At 46.4% G+C, this 19,926-nt stretch overlaps 1 protein-coding gene across 1 annotated transcript in view; it reads right to left on the reverse strand.

Moving 5' to 3' along the window:
- The window catches only part of arap2 (ArfGAP with RhoGAP domain, ankyrin repeat and PH domain 2), a 104,041-nt gene that overhangs the window by 65,428 nt on the left and 18,687 nt on the right, over positions 1-19,926 (reverse strand). Inside the window, exons 9-11 of the mRNA XM_068588239.1 lie at positions 19,148-19,268; positions 10,380-10,606; positions 3,430-3,536 (exon numbers count right to left, since the gene is read on the reverse strand). Of these exons, the coding sequence (XP_068444340.1) occupies positions 3,430-3,536; positions 10,380-10,606; positions 19,148-19,268 (455 nt within the window). The remainder of the gene's footprint in view (positions 1-3,429; positions 3,537-10,379; positions 10,607-19,147; positions 19,269-19,926) is intronic.

Raw genomic sequence — 19,926 nt, forward strand, 5'->3', positions numbered from 1 at the left:
ACACTGGCTCTGAAGAGGGCCTTTAACGTGTTAAACACAAGGAGCATCGTAGCTCCCTGACACGCTTGGAGAGGGAGGGGTGAGCGAAGCGGTATTTAGTTGGTCGCCATACGCAACTTCACTACTGGATGCCACTAAATCCTATAGCCAGGTCCCTTTAAGGCTGATTATCAGCCGATACCGAGGGAGGGCATCAAAGGGGCGTTACAGGTTCACAGTTGGAGATCATCTTGTCCTGGGCATGAGAAAGACACACGACGGACCTCTTCCTGGCCACACAAGCTGTGAAAAAATGCCTGTCTGGAACAAGTCCAATGAAGGAGGATGAAATCCAGACTGCGTGACGGAATTTGGTGCTAAAACGACCATCGCTGCTAAAGAAGCCTGATATTAGCTTCGGCTTCACACATAGGCGTGGCCAGTAATTCTATTAGAGTACATATGGACATATGAGGTTTCAGGATGGACTTGAAAAAGACCCCTAAAGGGTCATTTTATCCAAACTAGAAACACTTGCCCTTGTGATGTCTATCAACGCAGTACAGACACAGCTGCTTTGTGGTTTTCTGCCGCCACCTTGATACAATGGAACGACGGCAGTGTATTTGTGCAGACTCAAATCTTTAGAAAATTACATTTCAAAAACCAAACAAGCAACGTGTCCTTCAAAAACAATGCCTCTCCCACTCCAAAGACCTCGATAAACCTTCATAAAGAAATATTTTCTACCCAAGGTTAAAAAAAACCATAATTGCGAAACTGCCCAGAGTTTTCGATACGCCGCGGATAAACACAAAACAAACAAGACAAACATGGATTTTCTCCAATATGCCCTTGAGCTGGGCATTTATCTGCAGCTTTACTTTAGTGGAGGTGCTTTCTGATCAAGAGCCCCATGTTTTGTTTTCCTTTTCTTCAAAAGTTCAGTGTCTTTGCTTGTGCTCTGCCTCATTGTCATTCTCTCTACTAAAAAATAAAAAAAAAAAGTCTGCTGTTGCATCCAGCACAGCGGGCTGAACGCTCTGTCCATTTACCGGCAGCAAAAAACAATAGAAAAGCCAAAGTGAGTCTCCACAGCTTAAAGTGATTAGATGAGTTTCTCACTAATCCCCACCTTGAGCAGGTAGGGGAACGCTCCCAGAGCTACCAATCGATTTGATCCACACACACACACACACACACACACACACACACACACACACACACACACACACACACACACACACACACACAAACTAAAACTCTTCCAGCAATCACCTCATCAAAACAATTCAGGAGACCTGAGCTCATTTGAATTCCGCCTCTTTTTTGTTTCACACAAAATGGCAATTATGTCCGACGTATTAACGAAGCCGCCAAACGATGGGACCATTAAAAGGAGCTGACACAAACAGATCGATCGGACACATGCAACAGAAAAGGTAGAGGAGGAATGAGGAACGGGAAGAAGAAGAAGAAGAAGAAGAAGAAAACACCAGGAAAAAAATACGCAAAAGGGGTGAAAAGAAAGTAGTGAACAAGCGTCAACTAACAAACAAACAAACAAGGCGTGCTTTGCCCAGGCAGCTGTGACGGCGGTGCTCTAAATGGGCCATTACAGCACCAACAAGCAGTGCGCTCATTGATTGGAGGCCCTCAGGGACTGGGATCACCTGAAAGGCTTTGCGCCCTCGAGAGGGACCTGCATGAAGCACCCAGGGGAGATATAATGAAAAAATCCTAATCAATAATTAGCGATTTTTTTTTCCCCTTCTTTTTTCGTACAGGACCCTGTTCTCAAGTAGCGTGTTTACCGCTGCGACCGCTCGGTGTTTGAGAAGAGATTTGACAGGAGAACCCAGAGTGCTACTAAAACGCAGTCAATACCAGCTAATGAGGAGATTCTCTCTGTCTCATTAGAGCCGAGTCTTAACTTTGTGACACGCCCGCTCCTTACTTTTAAGATTTAGGATTTGGTTTTGGGTGGAGGGAGAGTCTCACCGGAACGATTTTAAAGACTGTTTTAGTAACTTGGATTTTTTTTTTTGAGATCACGTTCCCACCTGCTGGTCACCAAGTCGGCTTTCAGTGCGAACACGTTTCGGTGTTCGCACCGACTTTACAGCAGCCTCACAAGCACACCGGGCGCCGTAAACATGAGGTCACGAGAGGTCGTCACACGAGGCCACATGAGCTGCCTGTGTTTTCTTTCACGCGCAGGCTGAGGCACTGACCCGAATGACCTTGGATTTCTTTTCCGTGTGAAACAAACGACATGCTTAATAAGGCTCTGGGTCACAGAGAGTGACACACCGCTTGATAAGGATCTTTCTCACCGGCTCAAACCGGAATAAGCGGGTTAGGTACGATCTAACCCAACAGGAAGCCGGCCGAGATGGAAAAACAAAAAACGGATCAACCACAGAAATTTCTGCCGCCGCAAAACGACGACCAAATCGATCCGTTGGTCGGGAATCAATAACCGAAATTCTGCCTGATCATCCAGGAATTGAAAAGGAGTTATGGACACGAAGATGAACTCTGCGATATTCAAATTTCAAGAATTACTTTGCTGCAATTCTATTCAAATTGATAAGTAAGAACTTTTTGTTGTTTTTTTGATAATGTCTCCTTTTTTTGCCCACTTGAGTTCTCTTTTTCACAATGGGGCGGATTTAAACTTTGAAATCTATAATGGTTTTATGTATTTGCGCATTTCACTAAAAAAAAAAAAAAAAGGAAGAAAAGACGGCCGATAAGTTTGAAAATTGAAGTATTTTAAAGCCTTGAAAACAATCTGGTTTGAGTTAATCCTCCAACTCTCCAGGTAAGAAGACAAAGCCCTGGTTCTTTAAAAAAAAAAAAAAAAGCCAAACTGATAGGACGATATGAATATTCTTTCGTACCCCGGACTCTTATCGCAATTTGAGACTCTTAATACCTTACATGCAGCGGAGCAGATTAGTAAATGTTTGCCCTCGTCTTTTAGTTGTGAATATGGATGCGTTGTGAGATATGATTGAGATTAAAAGACAGTATAGCACGAGGCTTAGTGTACGTGAAGGGCATTTCTGTAACTGCGTGGTTCAAATGAGATGATAATGCAGGGATATGCATTTAAGGAAGGAATATTAAATGATCCCGCCGCTTCCTACTGACTAATGTGGAGGTGTGCGACGTCAGCCTGTTGAATACAGATGAGGGGTGTGCATTCAAAGAGAGATTCCTTGTCGTACCGTTCATCTTTTAGATGAGGAAAACCGCTATGTGTTCATGTAAGATCAGACAGAAAGAGCACAGTATTCTCTGTCTCTCACACACACACACACACACACACACACACACACACACACACACACACACACGATTAAAGAGACGCCATCATATATCACAGACATTTTAGCATAGAAAGCTCTTTGTTGTGGAAGGAGGGGGCGAACCCAGACGTACCAGAAGTTCTTGAAGGGTGTGTTGATTTCAAAGCCCCGGCGGTCTCCGTCTCTAATGTTGGCAGCCGTCAGCTCGACTTCAGCAATGGCCAGGCCCGCTTTAAAGTCCTGGACACCACAAAAAGAGAGAGATGGAGATGGATGGAATTAATATGAATCAACCGTGAGGTTGTTACAGTACAGCCACTTCAAATCATCAACATATAGGCTGTTTTTCTCATTACCCAAAGCACTTAAAGAAAAAGCCTCTTGGAGTATACACGTATTTGCCTTTTTGATGGGCTTTAGATGATCCGTGTTCTCCGTCTCAATCTCGGCGAGAAAGCGAATGAGCTTCCTGACGGTGCGGTTTTCTTCGTCTCTGATTCAAGGATTAAAAAGGATGATTTGAAAACGCAGTTGTAGCCCATTTTCCACACAAGAAAAAAACATGACAAAACAAAAAGCAGCAGTGCGACGCGATGGAGCGCTTTTGAAAACCGGCATCGGGAGGAATGCAAACAACCAGTCCGTTTCCTCAAGTCCCGTTTGGGGTCCTGCACTCGGTCCCGCCAGGCAGGTGCAGCTTGACGTGGGAAGCCACGACGGAGCCGGTTCTCTGGAAAAAAAAAACGAGGGCACGACAGTGGCAGCGTCATCTTATTTCCCAGTGACTGGACATTAGCCAGTAGGCTGGGTAGTGGAGTAGCCCGAGGTCATAGGTAGGGTTAGTTTAGGCTCCTCCCTCCCCTCTTGGGGCAGACCCTGATCGTCTCAAGGTCCGCTCTGTGTACCTCTGTCATACTTTCTCAAGCAACGAACACGTAAAAACAGGTTGAATCCATGGCCCTTCAGGAAAATGTATTCCTAAAGGGCCATGAAAATGTTACGGTACTTCTATGGAAGCTTTTTTTTGGGGGGGAGGAAGGAGGCGAATGAGAGACCCATCAGAATAAGGTGGGATCAACGGTTCGCCTCATTAGAGTTTCAAACTTCCACGGGGCTTGAATGTCACTTGGTCTAATTAAAACTAGCAAAACACCAAAGAAGACCAACAATCACTCCGGCGACATCCTCGGTCCGCGCGGCCCGCTTTCCTCCTTTTAATGCGTTGTTTTGCTTTGAGGAAATGTCACTGGACGTAAGAGTTATAGGTGCGAGAGGAAATGGTTTGCGACGGACCAATGACGCACCAAACCGGCGGCGGCGGCGGCTTTTCCTCCTTCTCGCCAATGACGCACAAGCCGAGTTTGTGTGTGTGTGTGACAGACAGAGAACCTAGTGTGTGTGTGTGTGTGTGTCTGTGTGAAACAGCAAAGCTTTGCAAAAGGGAACAGGTGCCTTTGGGGAATCCAAAGCAACCCAAGCTTTCAGTCTCAATGTTTTCTGAGGCCCGTTTCAGAAATAGGGGTTAGATGCAGAGGCACAGTTTTTATAAGCTGCAGTGAAACTCTGTATCCCAGCGCACCACCGCCCTTCTCCACTTCACCCCTCAGCACTCACAGCAGTTAAGACCATTTTCCATAGCCTAGAGCTCTGAGCTGAGGCAGAAAAACATACAGGCAGACAGAAGAAGTGCACCGACGCCCACGCACGTATAGGCACAACATCAAAATAGAGGGAAAGAACGAAAAATGAAGAAGAAAAAAAAAGGCGTACGACGTTATAATACACAGAAATACAACAGGCGAAGCCAAGACAAAAAACGGGAGTCAAAAAGACGAAGCAGGGAAGAAGAAGAAGAAGAAGGAGAAGAAGCGGAGAGAAGGACGGAGAACGCATAAAAGTGAGAGAGAGAGTAATCCTCACCGAGAGTGGGAGAGACGAGCAGAGGGGTCAGCTGATCAGTTGACAGAGAGGAGGCGAGGCTGCGTGTGTGTGTGTGTGCGTGTGCGCGCGCGTGTGTGTGTGTGTGTGTGTGTGTGTGTGGAAAGAGTAAAACAGGAGCCGCGCCAGTGCTCCGCAACAGTGAATTAAAAAGCACCGCCTTTGCGGGGAGCGCTAAATGCTGCCACGCTGTGCCAGCGAGGAAAGCGTGCGTGTCGTCTGTGCTAACTGTTCTGCACCAACAAAACAGTTTACGCTAATTACACCAAACAAAGAGAGGGAAAATGAATGACACCATCTTTGTTGATGAGGCACTTTTTGGAATTGCGTGGCCTCGCGGAGGCAAGACATATGCGTGTGTGTGTCTCTGTTTGTGTGTGTGTGTGAACGCTGCCGTGTCTCTTGCAAAATTCTTCCACTAATTAGCGGCAAACTTCCCATCGTCGCCAAATTGTGCAGATTGCAACGCGAGGGGGGGAAGCCGCTGACACATTGGCGAGTGCGGGGTTCCCAACCTGATCTTGCGGTATCGCGTGGGTTTGGTTCAATTGGGGCTAATGTTGTCGAAAACCTTCATTTGTCCGTGATTAGCCCCAATTACAACTCCTTCAATCAAATTTAGAGGACTCCGGTGGAGAAAAAAAAAAAAAACCCCGAGCAATCACTCATTTTCCGAAACACTTTCAGCGCTGGTGATATTGAAACGGAGCGAGCGGGATGGAAACCCAACGAGCGGCTCGTGTGGACATCCCATGAAGCGCCGTGAGTAATTAAAGGCCCCGTGAGCTCAGAAGACAGTCACATCAGAGAGGGAAAAGGAGCACGAGACAAGGGATTTCACTTTATGGCCAGGTCCTAATTGAGCAAAAAAGTTTTGAAGTGAAGGCTCGGAGGCAGCGGGGAAACTCGCCTCCTCTCTCTCTCTCTCCTATCAATTATAACCACGCGCAGTCATTGCTCTTTTAAATTCCGGATGTTCCGAGGTTTGAAGACGCGTGACGCGATAATGAGCGCGTCTCAAGGCTCAATCCGAGGCGCATTATCGCTCTTCCCCGTTCAGTTCAGCCGAGTGACTCGAACGCAACGCGCGGCTGTAATTTAAAAAAAAAAAAAAAAAAACACACGGAGAGAATAAAAGGTTTCCGTGTAGTGCCGCATTAAACGCTCCGTTTCACGCCGGAAAGGATGTGTGGAGGAGAAACGCAGTCGCACTGTATGTACTGAACGCTGTGCCGAGAGGGCAAAGCAGTCACCTATACCTAATGACCCTCATCCCTCTCAGGCAGCCAATTAGAGCGCTGGGTGTTAGCGGCCGTCCAGCCCTCGCCACTCGTTACCTACCCAATATGTGCCGTGGCCTCTTGCCCTCTCCAATTAATTCACCGAGGACGGAGGGAAGGAGGGATAGAGTGAGGAAGGGCATTGGAGGTAAAAATAACTCACCCAATTACAACAGACCGAGAGCTCGGTGGCGATGGGGGAAAAGAGTGGGGGAAAAGCTCAAAGGGTAATGTCCGCACGCATGCATGGTTTCACGCACAGATCATGATGTACTCAACATTTCGAAGAAAGGAGGAATCCATCAACTGAAAGAAAAAATAAACCCAATCACCTCAATGTAAGAAAACGAGGCGTGGGAGGAAACAGGATTACACCCCCCCCCCCCTCCCTAAAAAAATCAATAACCTTAACCCGGCAGGTGCTGAGCAAAGGCCTACGTTGCTCGGCGTCTCCGCCCGGTCACGCATCCAATTACAGTTTCTTTCAAAGTGTTTCAACGTCTTATTGTGCGACTCAGTCGCTCCACAGCGCCGCGCCGCTGGAAAAGAAGCCAGACAAGTAAAAGGCGACCTCGGTTTCTATCTCCAACTCCAAGGCCGCTTAAGATGCGCTGTAAAGCACGCAGGCCGACATCGTCTTTAGGGGCAGGTGCATTTAAAGGAGCAATATACTCAATGGCGGCGACAGGCTTTTGATTATTTGAATTAAAACATCAAACGATGAGACAGAGGTCAACGAAAGGGAAGCGCTATGGATGGTGATAAAGGACAAAAAATACTAAGGTGGAATGTAGAGGGAGAAAAGAAGAAGCATGTGACGAATGCACTGATAGTTAACTTAGCATTTATATATCTTTTTAAGTTTCTGGCCGGATGTTTTGGTCGTAATTATTTCAATAAGCTTTACTGTGTTCATCGCTTCAAAAACTAGTGACGTTCAGCTTCAGCAATACTTAACGCTAATCGCTTCATGTTAGCATGCTAACACGCTAAACTAAGATGGTAAACATTACACCTGCTCAACACCGGCATGGTAATATTGTCCCGTTAGCGTGCTAGCGTGCTGAGCATTTTCGCTCAAAAGTGCCGACTCGGTCGCTTTTTCTAAAGAGCTCCACGAGGGCCACTCCGTTCTTCGCAAAGTACCCGGAAAAGGAAAGGACTCGTTCAGCACACGGAGTGCATTTCTGGTCACACACACACACACACACACAATAAAACTGTGCCGGCCAAACATAAGCGGTGGCTACAAATGGGAAGTGACCTAATTCGGCCGGGGGCATCCGGCAAGGATGGACCTCTTCCTTACCGTCTAGTAAAACATCACCCGAGCTTTCAACCTGCACAGTACAGCTGATGGCATTTGAAAATGTCACTATAATACGACTGTTTAATACTGAAAAAAATCAAATAAATCGCCCCCGAAACCAGAACCTCAACCTTGTAATTTGTGATTTCGAGCTATATAAAATAAACTGAATGAAACTGAATAAGCGCATAAATGTGCGCTTGCATGAACGTGGGGTGCACATATACGTTCCCTCCTCACCAAATACAGCAAGAGAAAGAGTCAATACTGCACCTGCAGTCATGTCCAGGTGCACAGAAAGACAACACTCGCCACATCCAGTAGCAGAGCAGGAGTTTTTTTCAAAAATCAGGTTCTCATCTTTTCGTTCTGTCAGGTAACTGAATAGAAACTGAGCTCATTACAAGAGGAAGGCCTCGGTGAAATTAGACTCGCTCTCGTGTCACAAATTCCACAAAACGGCCTCGCAGTCTCGGGATGATGTTAATTGTGACAAAGAATATCTTGAGAAGAGCAACTGAGAGAGAGATTTAATGAACGTGGAGATTAATTAAATCCTCCGTCTGTCTGTTTTTGTATACTCTTCGGAGTACCTTTCCCGCCGGAGAAGGCTCTAATGTATGTGCACGTTTTTTGACGAGTCGATTTCTTGTTTCAACCAACAAACTGGGTTCAACCTCGCTGGTGGGGAGCAGACAGCAAGAAATATGAACATCCAACGACCACTCGATCCCTCATCCACCGGAGCGAACGTACACCGGGAAACCCGTGCGATACATGACATGATAAGGCATGAAACAAGTTGCCTGTGTGTGTGTGTGTGTGTGTGTGTGTCACACTTTGCGCACCATCTGACTTTCTTTACCTTGGTGCTAAAATGACCTTAAACACAGCTTCATCACAAGGCTTACGGCCCGTGAGAAATGGGGTAAGGGTGGTGGAGGAGGAGGAGCCAGGAGGATGATGTTTCCAATAGCTCGTTCATCATGTTAGATTAAATACTCCACTCCACTGAACTTGAACGGGGCAACGGTCTGGCTCCCTCCCCGCGCTCTTGCTCTCCATCACTCTCTCCTTTTTTTTTTTGGCGTGCGAAACCACCGCTGCTCATTTCTCACTCGCGTGACCTCTGCACCTCCACCCTTTTCACGCCATCGTTCGACGCCTATCCCTTCGCGTCCGTCTCTTCGTCTCTTGTCTTTCAATTGCCGCCTCTCCGTGCTCTCTCTCATCCCGCAAAAAGAAAAAATACGCGGCCTCCGCCGCCGCGGCATTTATGCTGGGGATTTAGCTTCTAGGCTGAAATAATACAATTAATTTGTCCTCTCTCTCGATTCTCTTCTTCACTCCGTTTCTCCCGCCGTCTCGGCTCAAGCAAGTGGAAATGTGCTGACATGGAGTGATACCCAAAAGAGAATTCTTGCAAAGATGTTTGTTCACGCTAATGAGGAAAATAATGAAAGGCAAACAACAAAACTAAAGAGATAGAGCCAAATGAAATGAGAGCCGAGGAGGAATGGAGATGAGTTGAGCGTGTGCAGCATCATCAAATATGTGTCAGGCACTTTAAGAAAGAGTATCACTGCGCTGGAGAAAACGCATCTCTGATTGGGTATCTTGCTGCCGGGACAGGAGGAGGCAGAGAACAGAGGCTCTGTACATGAGCGGGGACCGTCGGGGCTTAATTGGACTCCCATGTACGCGTTATTGTTCGGGTTCATGTTTACTCTTTAGGTCACACAGCGGAGCAGTGGTGATCTAATGAGCACAAGAAAATAGTGTCGGAATAAAGGCCGATTTGGCCCGGGAAAGCAGAAAGGGGCGGGGCGGGGCGGTCCGCTGCCCGACGAGCACCGACTGCACTGTGGAGCTGGATTGGGATTATCCAGTGAAGCAGTGGTTCTCTAATAGGGGTACTAGTGTCCCTGGGGTACTTGAAGGCACCCCAGGGGGTACTTGAGATTTAAAAATTGATATTTAAAATGAGCACAAATTCAAAAATCCATTAGAAAACCGTTATTTTACAAATATTCAAGAATATAAGTGTGAGTTTGTGAACTGAATTGTACATATTCGACATTAAATCAGACACTGATGGTTCAGCGCTGTGTGTTACATTGTTTTTCAGGTTGATGGGGGTACTTGTCTAAAAGACAATTCACTGAAAAAAGGTTGAGAAACACTTCACTAAAGCACAATATCAACCCAAAAGATAAAAAAAAGTATCACTATAGTGTGACTCGTCTTGGAATAAAGCCTCAACTAAAAACTCCCATTCTGCAGACATCCATTTGGCTGAGCTCCCCTCTCTCCCAAGTCCAAAGTCCAAATGGGCTTGTACCTGCCAAAAATGGAGCACAATACATCCCAGGACCCTCAAGCATTTCCCCACATATTTACTTTTCGCATCACACATTCACATAGATCTCCATATCCTTCACGAGCGTCCCCATCCCCGCCTTGTGTGCTTCAGAAGGGCTGTGATTACTATCTTCCTTCTTTCAAACAGAAAGCTGTCATCCTGCAGAGAGGAAGTCCCGGCGGTGTCGGAAGTACCTGTTCTGTTTTGCAGAGCCTGACTTTACTCCCCGCCAGGGACACCAGCACTCTGCCTTTGTAACCGCGGAGCTCCAGCAAGCCTCGCTTGTTTGTGGAGGAGGAGGAGGAGGAAGAGGAGGAGGAGGAGGAGGAGAGGCGGGAGAGGCTGTCGGAGCGCTTCTGGGAGCCGCAGGCGGGGGGGCGCGTGGCCGTCTGAAGAGTTTCCATCCACTCCTGGCGCTCCCCTGTGGACAGGAGCGTGAGTGAGAGACAGACACGGGGAAAAAGAGAGAGAGAGAGAGAGGTGCGAAAGAGAGAGAAAAGCGCGAGAGAAAGAAAACAAGAAAAGCCAAAAAGGGAACAAGACAACGAGAGATCAGGGCATCTTAAAGTCTTTGGATCGTGGTGTTAATTCATCACTTTTACATCCCTTCTGTGAGCTACGCCGGCTCCTAAACCTCCGTTGCATACTGATAGAGAAAAAAAATCCAGTCGAAGAGACAAGGAATTTAGACACCGGATGAGCCGAGATTGGTGTAAAAGCACTTAGCCCCCCGGAAAAAAAAATGAATATCCTGCAAAGCTGAAAAGTGCTGAAAAGTCTGGCACTCGAGATATAGATAGTGGTGACTCTGAGATTTGCAAGCCTCCAGCAAGATGTGGCCGGGGTAATTTGAGTCAAACACACCACCTAATTAAAACCTATAATTAAAAAAAAAAAAAAAAAAAATGCCTCTTCTAATGAGATACAGCCACAGTGGCTGCGGAGCCACTCGTTTGTCTCAACCTGGAAAACAACAGTCACAGAAACGGTTTACTTTTCGGCCGTGGGAGGATTACCGCTTTAATATTTCCCCGTGGATTTCCAACAAAAACCTTTAAAGGAATCCTAAAAACGCACTCGACGCCTTCATACACGCCGTCGTGCAAACGGGTTGAGGCCACGGCTGAATGTTGTCGGCACAAAATCAGTATCGGTTACAGTTTAGTATTCCTAGAATAGCTCCACGTAACACACACACACACACACACACACACACACACAAACAACCATTTGTCCTTGAACACGACCCCCCAAATCTCTGACTTATTGTGAATTACACTGGATTACCTCACAGTATGGAGCGGCTCAAGTATAAGGCGATGCATCGTGTATCATCCGGGGTTTACATTCAAACGATGTGCACTCATCTCGAGATATCTTTCCCCTGCAACTTTTCAAATGGACATAAAAGACGACATGAAACGGGCGCGGCAAAGCCCGTCCCCCTCCCCCTTCCTCGCCCAAGACGTTGCGCTATCAAAGCCAGCAAAGTGGAAAAGACGAGAGATACCAAAGGATTGTAAACACACACACACACACACACACACACACACACACAAGACATCACAGGTCTAAAGCGGCGCCCACTGTGGTGACTGTTCAATACAAGACACACAAAAAGAGAAGAAAAATAAATCTGTAAACTGTAATTAAAACTAAGCCATTGGGACGAACCAGCCGGTTTGAGAAAAGGCAGCAGGACACCGATTTTTTTTTAACCTGAAACCTTGGAACCCATCATCTAAAAAAAAAACAAACAAAAAAACACAGAATGACAGACTCTTTTCTGAAATATCCAAAGTGACAAAGTGACAAAGTGACGCTCTCAGAACAACAGTGAGCACTTGTTTGGTCACGCGGAGGCATCACACACCCTGTTTTCATTAAAAATGTATTTTTGGATTCCCATGAATTTGAGCAAACAACAGGGTGGAGGAATGAATGGGTCATGAATGTTCCCCAAACAGACGACTTAATTTCCCAACGGTCCTCTTGGATTTTACCAAACTGTTTCGGGGCACAGAGGAGAAGCCCTTACTTGGTGTAATCACTTCATTTCATCAACCATTAACGTGCTTATTACGGGCCAGTTCTTTGCCAAAAGATGAAAAAAAAAAACACAGACACACAAATCATGTCCCTGAAAGCCATTAGCTGTGCGGGTTAAGGAAGCACGTGGAAGTGTTTTGTCGGAAGTGAACAAATTATACTGTTGAAGCGTGCCAATTTAAGAACAGAGAGAATCCTTGTTTTTATTGTCTTTATTGATTGCCACATTGGGAAAAACTAAATTATTTCACTTTCTTCCTCCAGCTCATCTATTGAACAAAAAAAAAAGGCTTGAAGCTGGTCCGGACTCCCCTGAGGGAACGGTGATACAACAAAACAAAACAAAAAAAAACTGTACTGGACTGCTGAAAGAGAGATTTCTTGGACATGTCATTACCGAGATGAAGATGCATGGACACATCTATTCTATAGCGGGTCACTTCCCGCGCACGCTCCCTTCAAAGTCCGTCTCGGAGTACCGAAATAACTGCCAGCACGTTAGACATCCTTCCTCTGCTTCCTGGATAGACTGGACGCTTTCGACTGAGAAGCTAACGCTAGGCTAGTTCCGTTTGACACCCTGTACTGTGTCGTTTGTTTTTTTCTGCTCGAAATGACTGCAAACTTTTTGTTGTTTCCTTTAGTTTAGCATCCGGTCCCCGGGGCGGACCCCTAAAGCGTGTGATGTGACGGCAATGCGGGTATTTTGGAATCAGATTAAATGAAGCTTCGTTTCAGGAATCAAGTTACTGGAGTTACCCGCGGCATTGTTTCGGTCCTACATGCTCTTTTTCCGCGTATCTTTTCTCAGTCGGCATCAATCACAGCTGCCACCGCTCTGCACGCACCAAGGTAGAAAAGTCCGCTTCACATCCTGATAAAAACACAACATTTCTACAAAATTAGGATCCAAACACAGTTACGGCCTCATTCTTAAACATGTACATGAAAAAGCAGGACAAAAACAAATAGATATAACCATTTTATGAAATAACTTTCCCGGTTTATGAGTATATTGAGTCTTGAAATATCCGTGGCAGATGCTACGCTGAACTGCAATGAAGAAAAGACTGAACTAATAGTATTTAGAGTCAGAGGTGTGGCTTTATAACGCTTATGTGCCAAAAATGGGGGGGGGAGGAAAGTGAGTTTGCTCGACACGAAGATCCAAAGTTTGGCAAATCATATTCAATGCCGCAGGACTCAAGTGTTTTATATATAAAAAAATATATGTAAAATATAAAATGTTGCTTTTAGTGTTGTTGTTTTCTCTCTATAAACATCCTCCATCTTGGATCCGGACGTTCCTCGTCTCTATTTTGGAGAATTCCCTTTGAAAGCTTTTCAACGGGTCACTCGAGGTGAACCTTCTGACAAAACCAACTGGTCACGCATTCACAACCATCTGCTCATATTGCACATCTTTTCTCACTACTGTTCACACGCATCACTTTAAGAGAAGCTCTGCTTCATGTGCCTTCCTTCCTGGCTTGACAGAGCCAACTGAGAGCTGGCGTCGCCCTCAGAGTGACCTGCTGGCGTGTCCTTGAATCACTCTCCTGCTGCTGAGTGACAGAGGAAAGAGGGCGGGGTGGGGGGGGTGGCGGCTTTTCTCAGGGACTTGTCAATCATTCGGTGGCCACTGTCAACCTCACGTTGCCCTAAATTGACCTTAATTAACTTCTTGACTTTGTGACCTTCTGACCTCTGCGGGGTCTGGCGCACACGTGTGTGCCCGTCTTTAAAGCGGCACCTGAACATATCCGCTAACATGTGAAGGAAAACTTTCTCCTCTGCGGGTATCTGACTCATATGCACGGTTCCCTCCTGAGCTCCCAAATACTGTGTCCGCTGTCTGGTTCCCGAACTCACCTCTGCTCTGGCTGCCCCCCCACCACCTCCCTATATTCTTATGAATTTACAAAGAGCCGGTTTTAATAATGAATGGCCTACTCAATTATTGACCGCTCTTTACATCACTAGGCTTCAGTGTTCCATTCCCAGCCTTGCTTTCTGAGTTCCATTACCTGTCCTGCGCTCACTTATTTGCCTGTTCATTTATTCAGGGGCCTTCCTCTCTCCACGCAAGCTGTCAATCCGAGTGGGGCGAGAGAGAGAGAGAGAGAGCCGGAGCGAGGACGGAGGTGGGCGGATTGAGAGAAACCAGAGTGCCCGCACACGCCACGTGTGCGTCTGACTTACGCGCCCGAATGTGTCTCGCATATGATTTGAGTTTTTTTTTTGTTTTTTTTTTCCCCTCCCCCTTGCACGTGAGCCTCCGGCGCGGTTGCCAAAATGTATTTTCACTCAGTTTGCAAACAGGCCCTCACCTCCGTCTGCGTGCATATTGAAAGAGACCCAACAGCCGCGTCCTTCTCCAGCGCTCGTTTTGGATGGATGTGCGTATCGCCGTGTGTTTGGGAGACCGCTCCGCTTTACACGGAGGAGGGACGAGGACAGAGGCAGATCGTCCCCGTTTGAAAGTGGGGGAGAGGAGTCAGGTCCACTCCGCGCTCGGAGGTCTTCGCCTCCCACGCAATCTCCATCAAAAGGAATGCAGAAATAAAAAGATGGGGGTTTCATTTGGACGGGCACGTCGCAGAATTAAATGTTTACGTTACCCTTCGATGTCATGATGAGTCTTCTGGTATCAGCCGATGTTACATCACCACAGATATGTCGGCGTTTGAGTCATACAAGTCAGTCAGTAAGTAAAACAAGTGGTTTTGCAGTACAGAAATCCCACAGACTTGCGTCTTGGAGGAAATTTGAATTCACCGTCATATTCTTCACTTACCAGAATCGTGCACGTCACGTGATGTGAGATCTCAAAATTCAAGCATTATTCGCCAGAATTAAGACTTTTTGGTGAATTTGCTTTCACCGAGACCCGACACCCATTATTAGCTGGTTACTTTTTCCTATCACTCCGCAGCGCCATCGACTCAACGAGCTTGGCGCTGTATGCCTCATTGTATTCTCTGTTTTGATAAAGTTTAAAATCGGCCCATTTTGATCAGGTCACGGCTGCTCCCGAACAATCCCATCAATCTTTATCGTTTTATATATATTATATTATATATAAAGGACCGGCGCTCAACCGTCTCACGGCTTGGTAATACGTGCTCGACAGCAGCTACGAAGCTCATACTAAATGCTGTTAAATGTGGTACAATGTGAAACGGTACAGAAAGTGAAATATGTACTGGAATTGAATACAACTTTACACCCACTCCATGCCCTCCTGAGTTTATATTCCTCCCATCATTCCCCTTCTGGCCTGTTCCCAACCATTTTGTTGTTATCTCTACTTATTCTCTACATCTCTCTCATACCCCCGTTACTGTCATCTCAAACGAAACTAACATGTGTTCGGAGCGGGCTTCGCGGAAAGGCAATTGCCAAAGCATCAGAATACAAATCATCAACATTTCTTTACACCATAAATCCCATCTTCTCTCTCGGAGCACATTTGTCGGCATCCTCTCTCCAACACCCCCTTCTTGTCCCGACCGTTTTCCATCACTCTGTGCCGTGTCTCTTCCTGCCAAACTCTACTTTCCTCTCGCTTTCTTCTCCCCCCATTGCTGCCGCTGCTCTCCGCATCACTCCCCTCACCCCCCCCCCCCTCCACCCCTTTCTTCTCCTCTTTTCTCTCCCTCTGCCTGCTTTCCTTCTTCCTTCCATCTCTCCTATATCTCAAGCTGACAGTACCTGAGGGAAGAGGCCACCTGCGGACCAAGTGGAGAATCAGCCGACAGCTGTGTGCACACTCTCTCCGGTGGCCTTCAATTATTCACTGGATTCTCCCTCCTCCTCCTCCTCCTCCTCCTCCTCCTCCTCCTCCTCCTCTTCTCCATCTTCGCTCTGCCCTTTTCATCTCTCGCCGCCGTCTCTGCCTTTACCCTCCTCTGTTGCGTCTTCACACCGAGATTGCGTGCCGGCCTCCCTTCGCTCTGTCCATTCCCGTTACTCCCTCATTTAAAATCGCTTCCTTTCCTTGTTTTTTCCCCCCCATCCTCATCTGCTACTTTCCATCCTGGATGCCTTTACACTCTCGCACACACTCCTCTTAGCATCACTCCACCATCCCCCTCTCCTCCCTCCTCCCTCCTCCCCCCTCCTCTCACCCCTACTGCATCAGCCCAGCAGCTCCATACCTCCACTTCACTAACTTACTCCGTCTCTTTCCCTCTGTCTCCTTGTGTCTCCCTCTTTCTCATGTGTTTCCCCAAAGATTGATGACTCTCCGCCACAAGGCGAATGGGCCTGTTTAAAGATGCATGAGGGGATGAGGCCAAGTTTTATCCTCCCTCTCTCTCTCTCTCTCTCCTTCCCTTCCTCCCTCTCCCTCCCTCCCTCCCTCCTCCCAGCCCTTTCTTCTGACGGCAGCAGCCACCTCTGCGAGAAGCCTCCCACCGATCCCAGGCGGTCAGAGGCCACCTCCCAATAAGACAGCCTCCTCCCGTCCGCGCGCTTGTCAGGACGGCCCGAGTGTGACGTACGACGATCAGCCAGCTGACAAGTGTGATGAATGACGGCGCTGTGGACCCGCAACTCATAAACGAACCAAAAAAAAAGGCTGGCAGATATCGATATGACGCTGAACTGAATCGACAGGGTGAGAAGGAAGAGTCGCCGGTGCTCAGTGTGGTGAAAATAGATGAAAGAAAACTCAGGTGAAAAGGGCAACTTGTCGAATGTATTGCTATTTTTATAAACCGAAAGGCGATACAAAATTGTATGAAGGGGAGATTCGATGTAAATGTTTGTCTCAGCCAGCTTTAAAAGAAAGCGGCTGATAAGCTGCACATGATCATGCATGTTTTGCAGATGCATTGTGTTTCCTATAAACTGTTCAGATTATATGGTGTCCCTTATTTAGACATTTACATGCATCTACAATTTTATTCATATATTCCACTGCTTTTGTAAGCCTAAGACATTCGGTAAACCAATGTCAAGCACCAAAACAGTTCACATCAGTAAAGTTATGTTTTCACAAGAGATATGAAGAATTTCTAGCTTTAGGGCCATATTATCTCTTTAGACTTGTGCCTTAGGACAATAGCGCCTCAATATATAGAGAGTTGAGATTGTTCTGCAATTTTTAATGTAACACATGAGTATGTATCTTATATGCAAGTGGGTTTAAAAAGGTGAATTTAAGAAATTATGTAAAATCGAGAAAATGACCTCAGTCCCTTAAGGGTTAAACACCGGGTCAAGATTGTCGCTGTTGCACATTCAAATATCAACTCCACAACATAAATTCCTCATTCTGGTGCATTTCAGACAGCTGTGCAACGTTTTATTTTAGAGGCATAGTTTAGGGCCAGACTTCAAAAACTATTATTACATCTTCAAAAATGTTCTGTAGTATAGACACGAGACAAAAAAACATCACCTGACTGATGCGTCAGACCTGATTCAGGGCAAATGCTTTCATTACAATCTACTCAAACAGCTTTACCATCGTGAATATGTCGAAATGAGTCTCAGGCAAGTTGAACTTATCCACGTCAACAGCAGCAGACGCTCAATATCAATGAGTAATATGTCAAATATTGATAAGTAAATCTGTCACACGACACGGCAGACATTAGTTAGTCCGTCAATAAGTTCTCAATGATCTCAAAGATCTCTCGCGCTCGGATATTCACGGTGGACCACATCACGAGTCGAAGGTTCATAACCACGGAAGAGTCACTTGCTTCGATCCGAGTCATCCGGGTGAATCTGAGGGCGGCCGACATGTGACCCCTGAGACGAGCCGTCGCTTAGTGAATGAGCGGTTTGACCCGGGCGGACCTGATAGGCCGACACGAAGCGCGAGGTTCGGAGCGGAAAGCGCGTCTTACACCCCCCCACCCTCCTCCCCGCCTCTTTCATTAAGACCGACGCAGATAAAGCTTCCAGCTGAAAGACTACTCTTAGTCCGTTTTGATCGAGCAGAGGGATGAAGAGAGGAAGGAGGAACAGGACTATTAAAAGGGACGGTTCCTTGGAGATTTGAGAATTTGTTAATTTTTCATACAGTCTGTCCCTTTAGATTATTTTAATAGGGTACAGTCGGTCCAGACAGGGACATGAAGTCATTACTGCCACCGCGATCTCCTTAAACATTTAAACAGCTAAATGTTCAGAGAGCGTTGAAGAGAAACCGTTCTGAAAAACAGCCATTTCAGTCTACGTCCAATGTTTATGCTAAGCTAAGCTAGGTAGCCCAACCCCTCCTCGGCATTTTGCCTTCTTTCAGAGTGAGATATGACAAGATCAGTGTCATGACCACATTAAGAGAGGGGGAGGCGAGAATGAGAGACAAATAAAAAGGGAGGGAAGGACAGAGAGAAAGAGAGATAGAGGACAAGAGAGAAGAACAAAGCTAGACAAGGAGTAAGACGGTCAGAGCGACAAATACAGACCAGCAGGAGTGAATGAGGGAGGAGATGATAGGCGAAACTAGAAATAGCCAACAGGTCAAGTTGCCGTTTGCATCCATGTCTGTCAAAAACAAATAATTTGTCTTTTTTTTTAATGACAAATATGTCTGGAATCGTCAAATATAGCACATGAAGTCTTACGTTATGGCCTAAAATGTGTTTTAGTGAAGTCACAGTGACCTTTGACCCTCAAATTGAAATCACTTTAACCTCGAGTCAAAGTGGACAGTTGAGCCAAACTTGAGAACATTTTCTCGAGGCGTTACGGAAATATCCCGAGAATGGGACGGGTGTGAGGTCACAGTGACTGACCTCTGACCTCCGATCTCTAATCAGGTTCATACGTGAGTCCAAGTGCACGTTTGGGCCAAATGTGAAGCCATTTTGCTCCGGGGGGGGGAACCTGAGATCTCACGCTCGCAAGACTGGGACGGAGAGAGGGATGAAAAGAAGAAGGATCCTTGACTTACCTTCTCTTTCGGCTCGGAATAAGAAGGTCCGGAGGGCGGTGACGACCTCGAACTTGTTGTCACCGAGTCCTCGCACCTGTCTGACGGCGCTGGCCAGGATCATACCTTTGGAGTACATCTCCTGAAGAGAGACACAGATAAGTGCACAGATTGAAAAAAAAAAGGTAAATAGGTATACAAACTCAAGCCGACAAGCGAGCAACCTCATGCATGCTGATAATGTTATTGAATTGTTGCCTATTCCTATTATCTGCATCTGTAGACCCACAATTAGCGCGTTCAGGCGCATTGTTTGCGTCAATAGATGTTTAATTCTGAGTTCTGTTACAGTCAGCCACGATGGCATTCATTTGGAAACGGCACTGACAGGCCTCCCCGTCAAGCCAGAGCCATTAACCGTCACTACAGCGTCAAATGTAATTGCAGAAATAGCTTCCCTGTTCCCTTTCAAGCAATAACTTTGATAAATGGCCCGGAGATCTTGGTCAAGAAGCATTTCAATCAGGGCGCTGCTGCAGGAGTACAAACTATCATCGTATACGAGTCCATGCGAGATGCATACTGTTAAGAAAGCCGCAACTCATTTGCATTGATGTGATCTTTCAGACATCAACACAGATAACTCAAATTATAGACGAAAAATATGTGGGATTTGGAAGAGGGGAGTGTGAAATTGCAAAAAAGAAAAAGAAAAGTGGATTGCATTGCATTAAAAAAAAAAAAAAGAGCCCAAAAACACAAGAATAACACACAGAACACTGTCAATAGGGTGTTAGGAG

This window comes from Clinocottus analis, unplaced genomic scaffold (genome assembly GCF_023055335.1).
Source record: "Clinocottus analis isolate CAN_PGR_092001 unplaced genomic scaffold, fCliAna1.0.p SCAF_21, whole genome shotgun sequence".
In the NCBI taxonomy this organism is placed as follows: Eukaryota; Metazoa; Chordata; class Actinopteri; order Perciformes; family Cottidae; genus Clinocottus; species Clinocottus analis.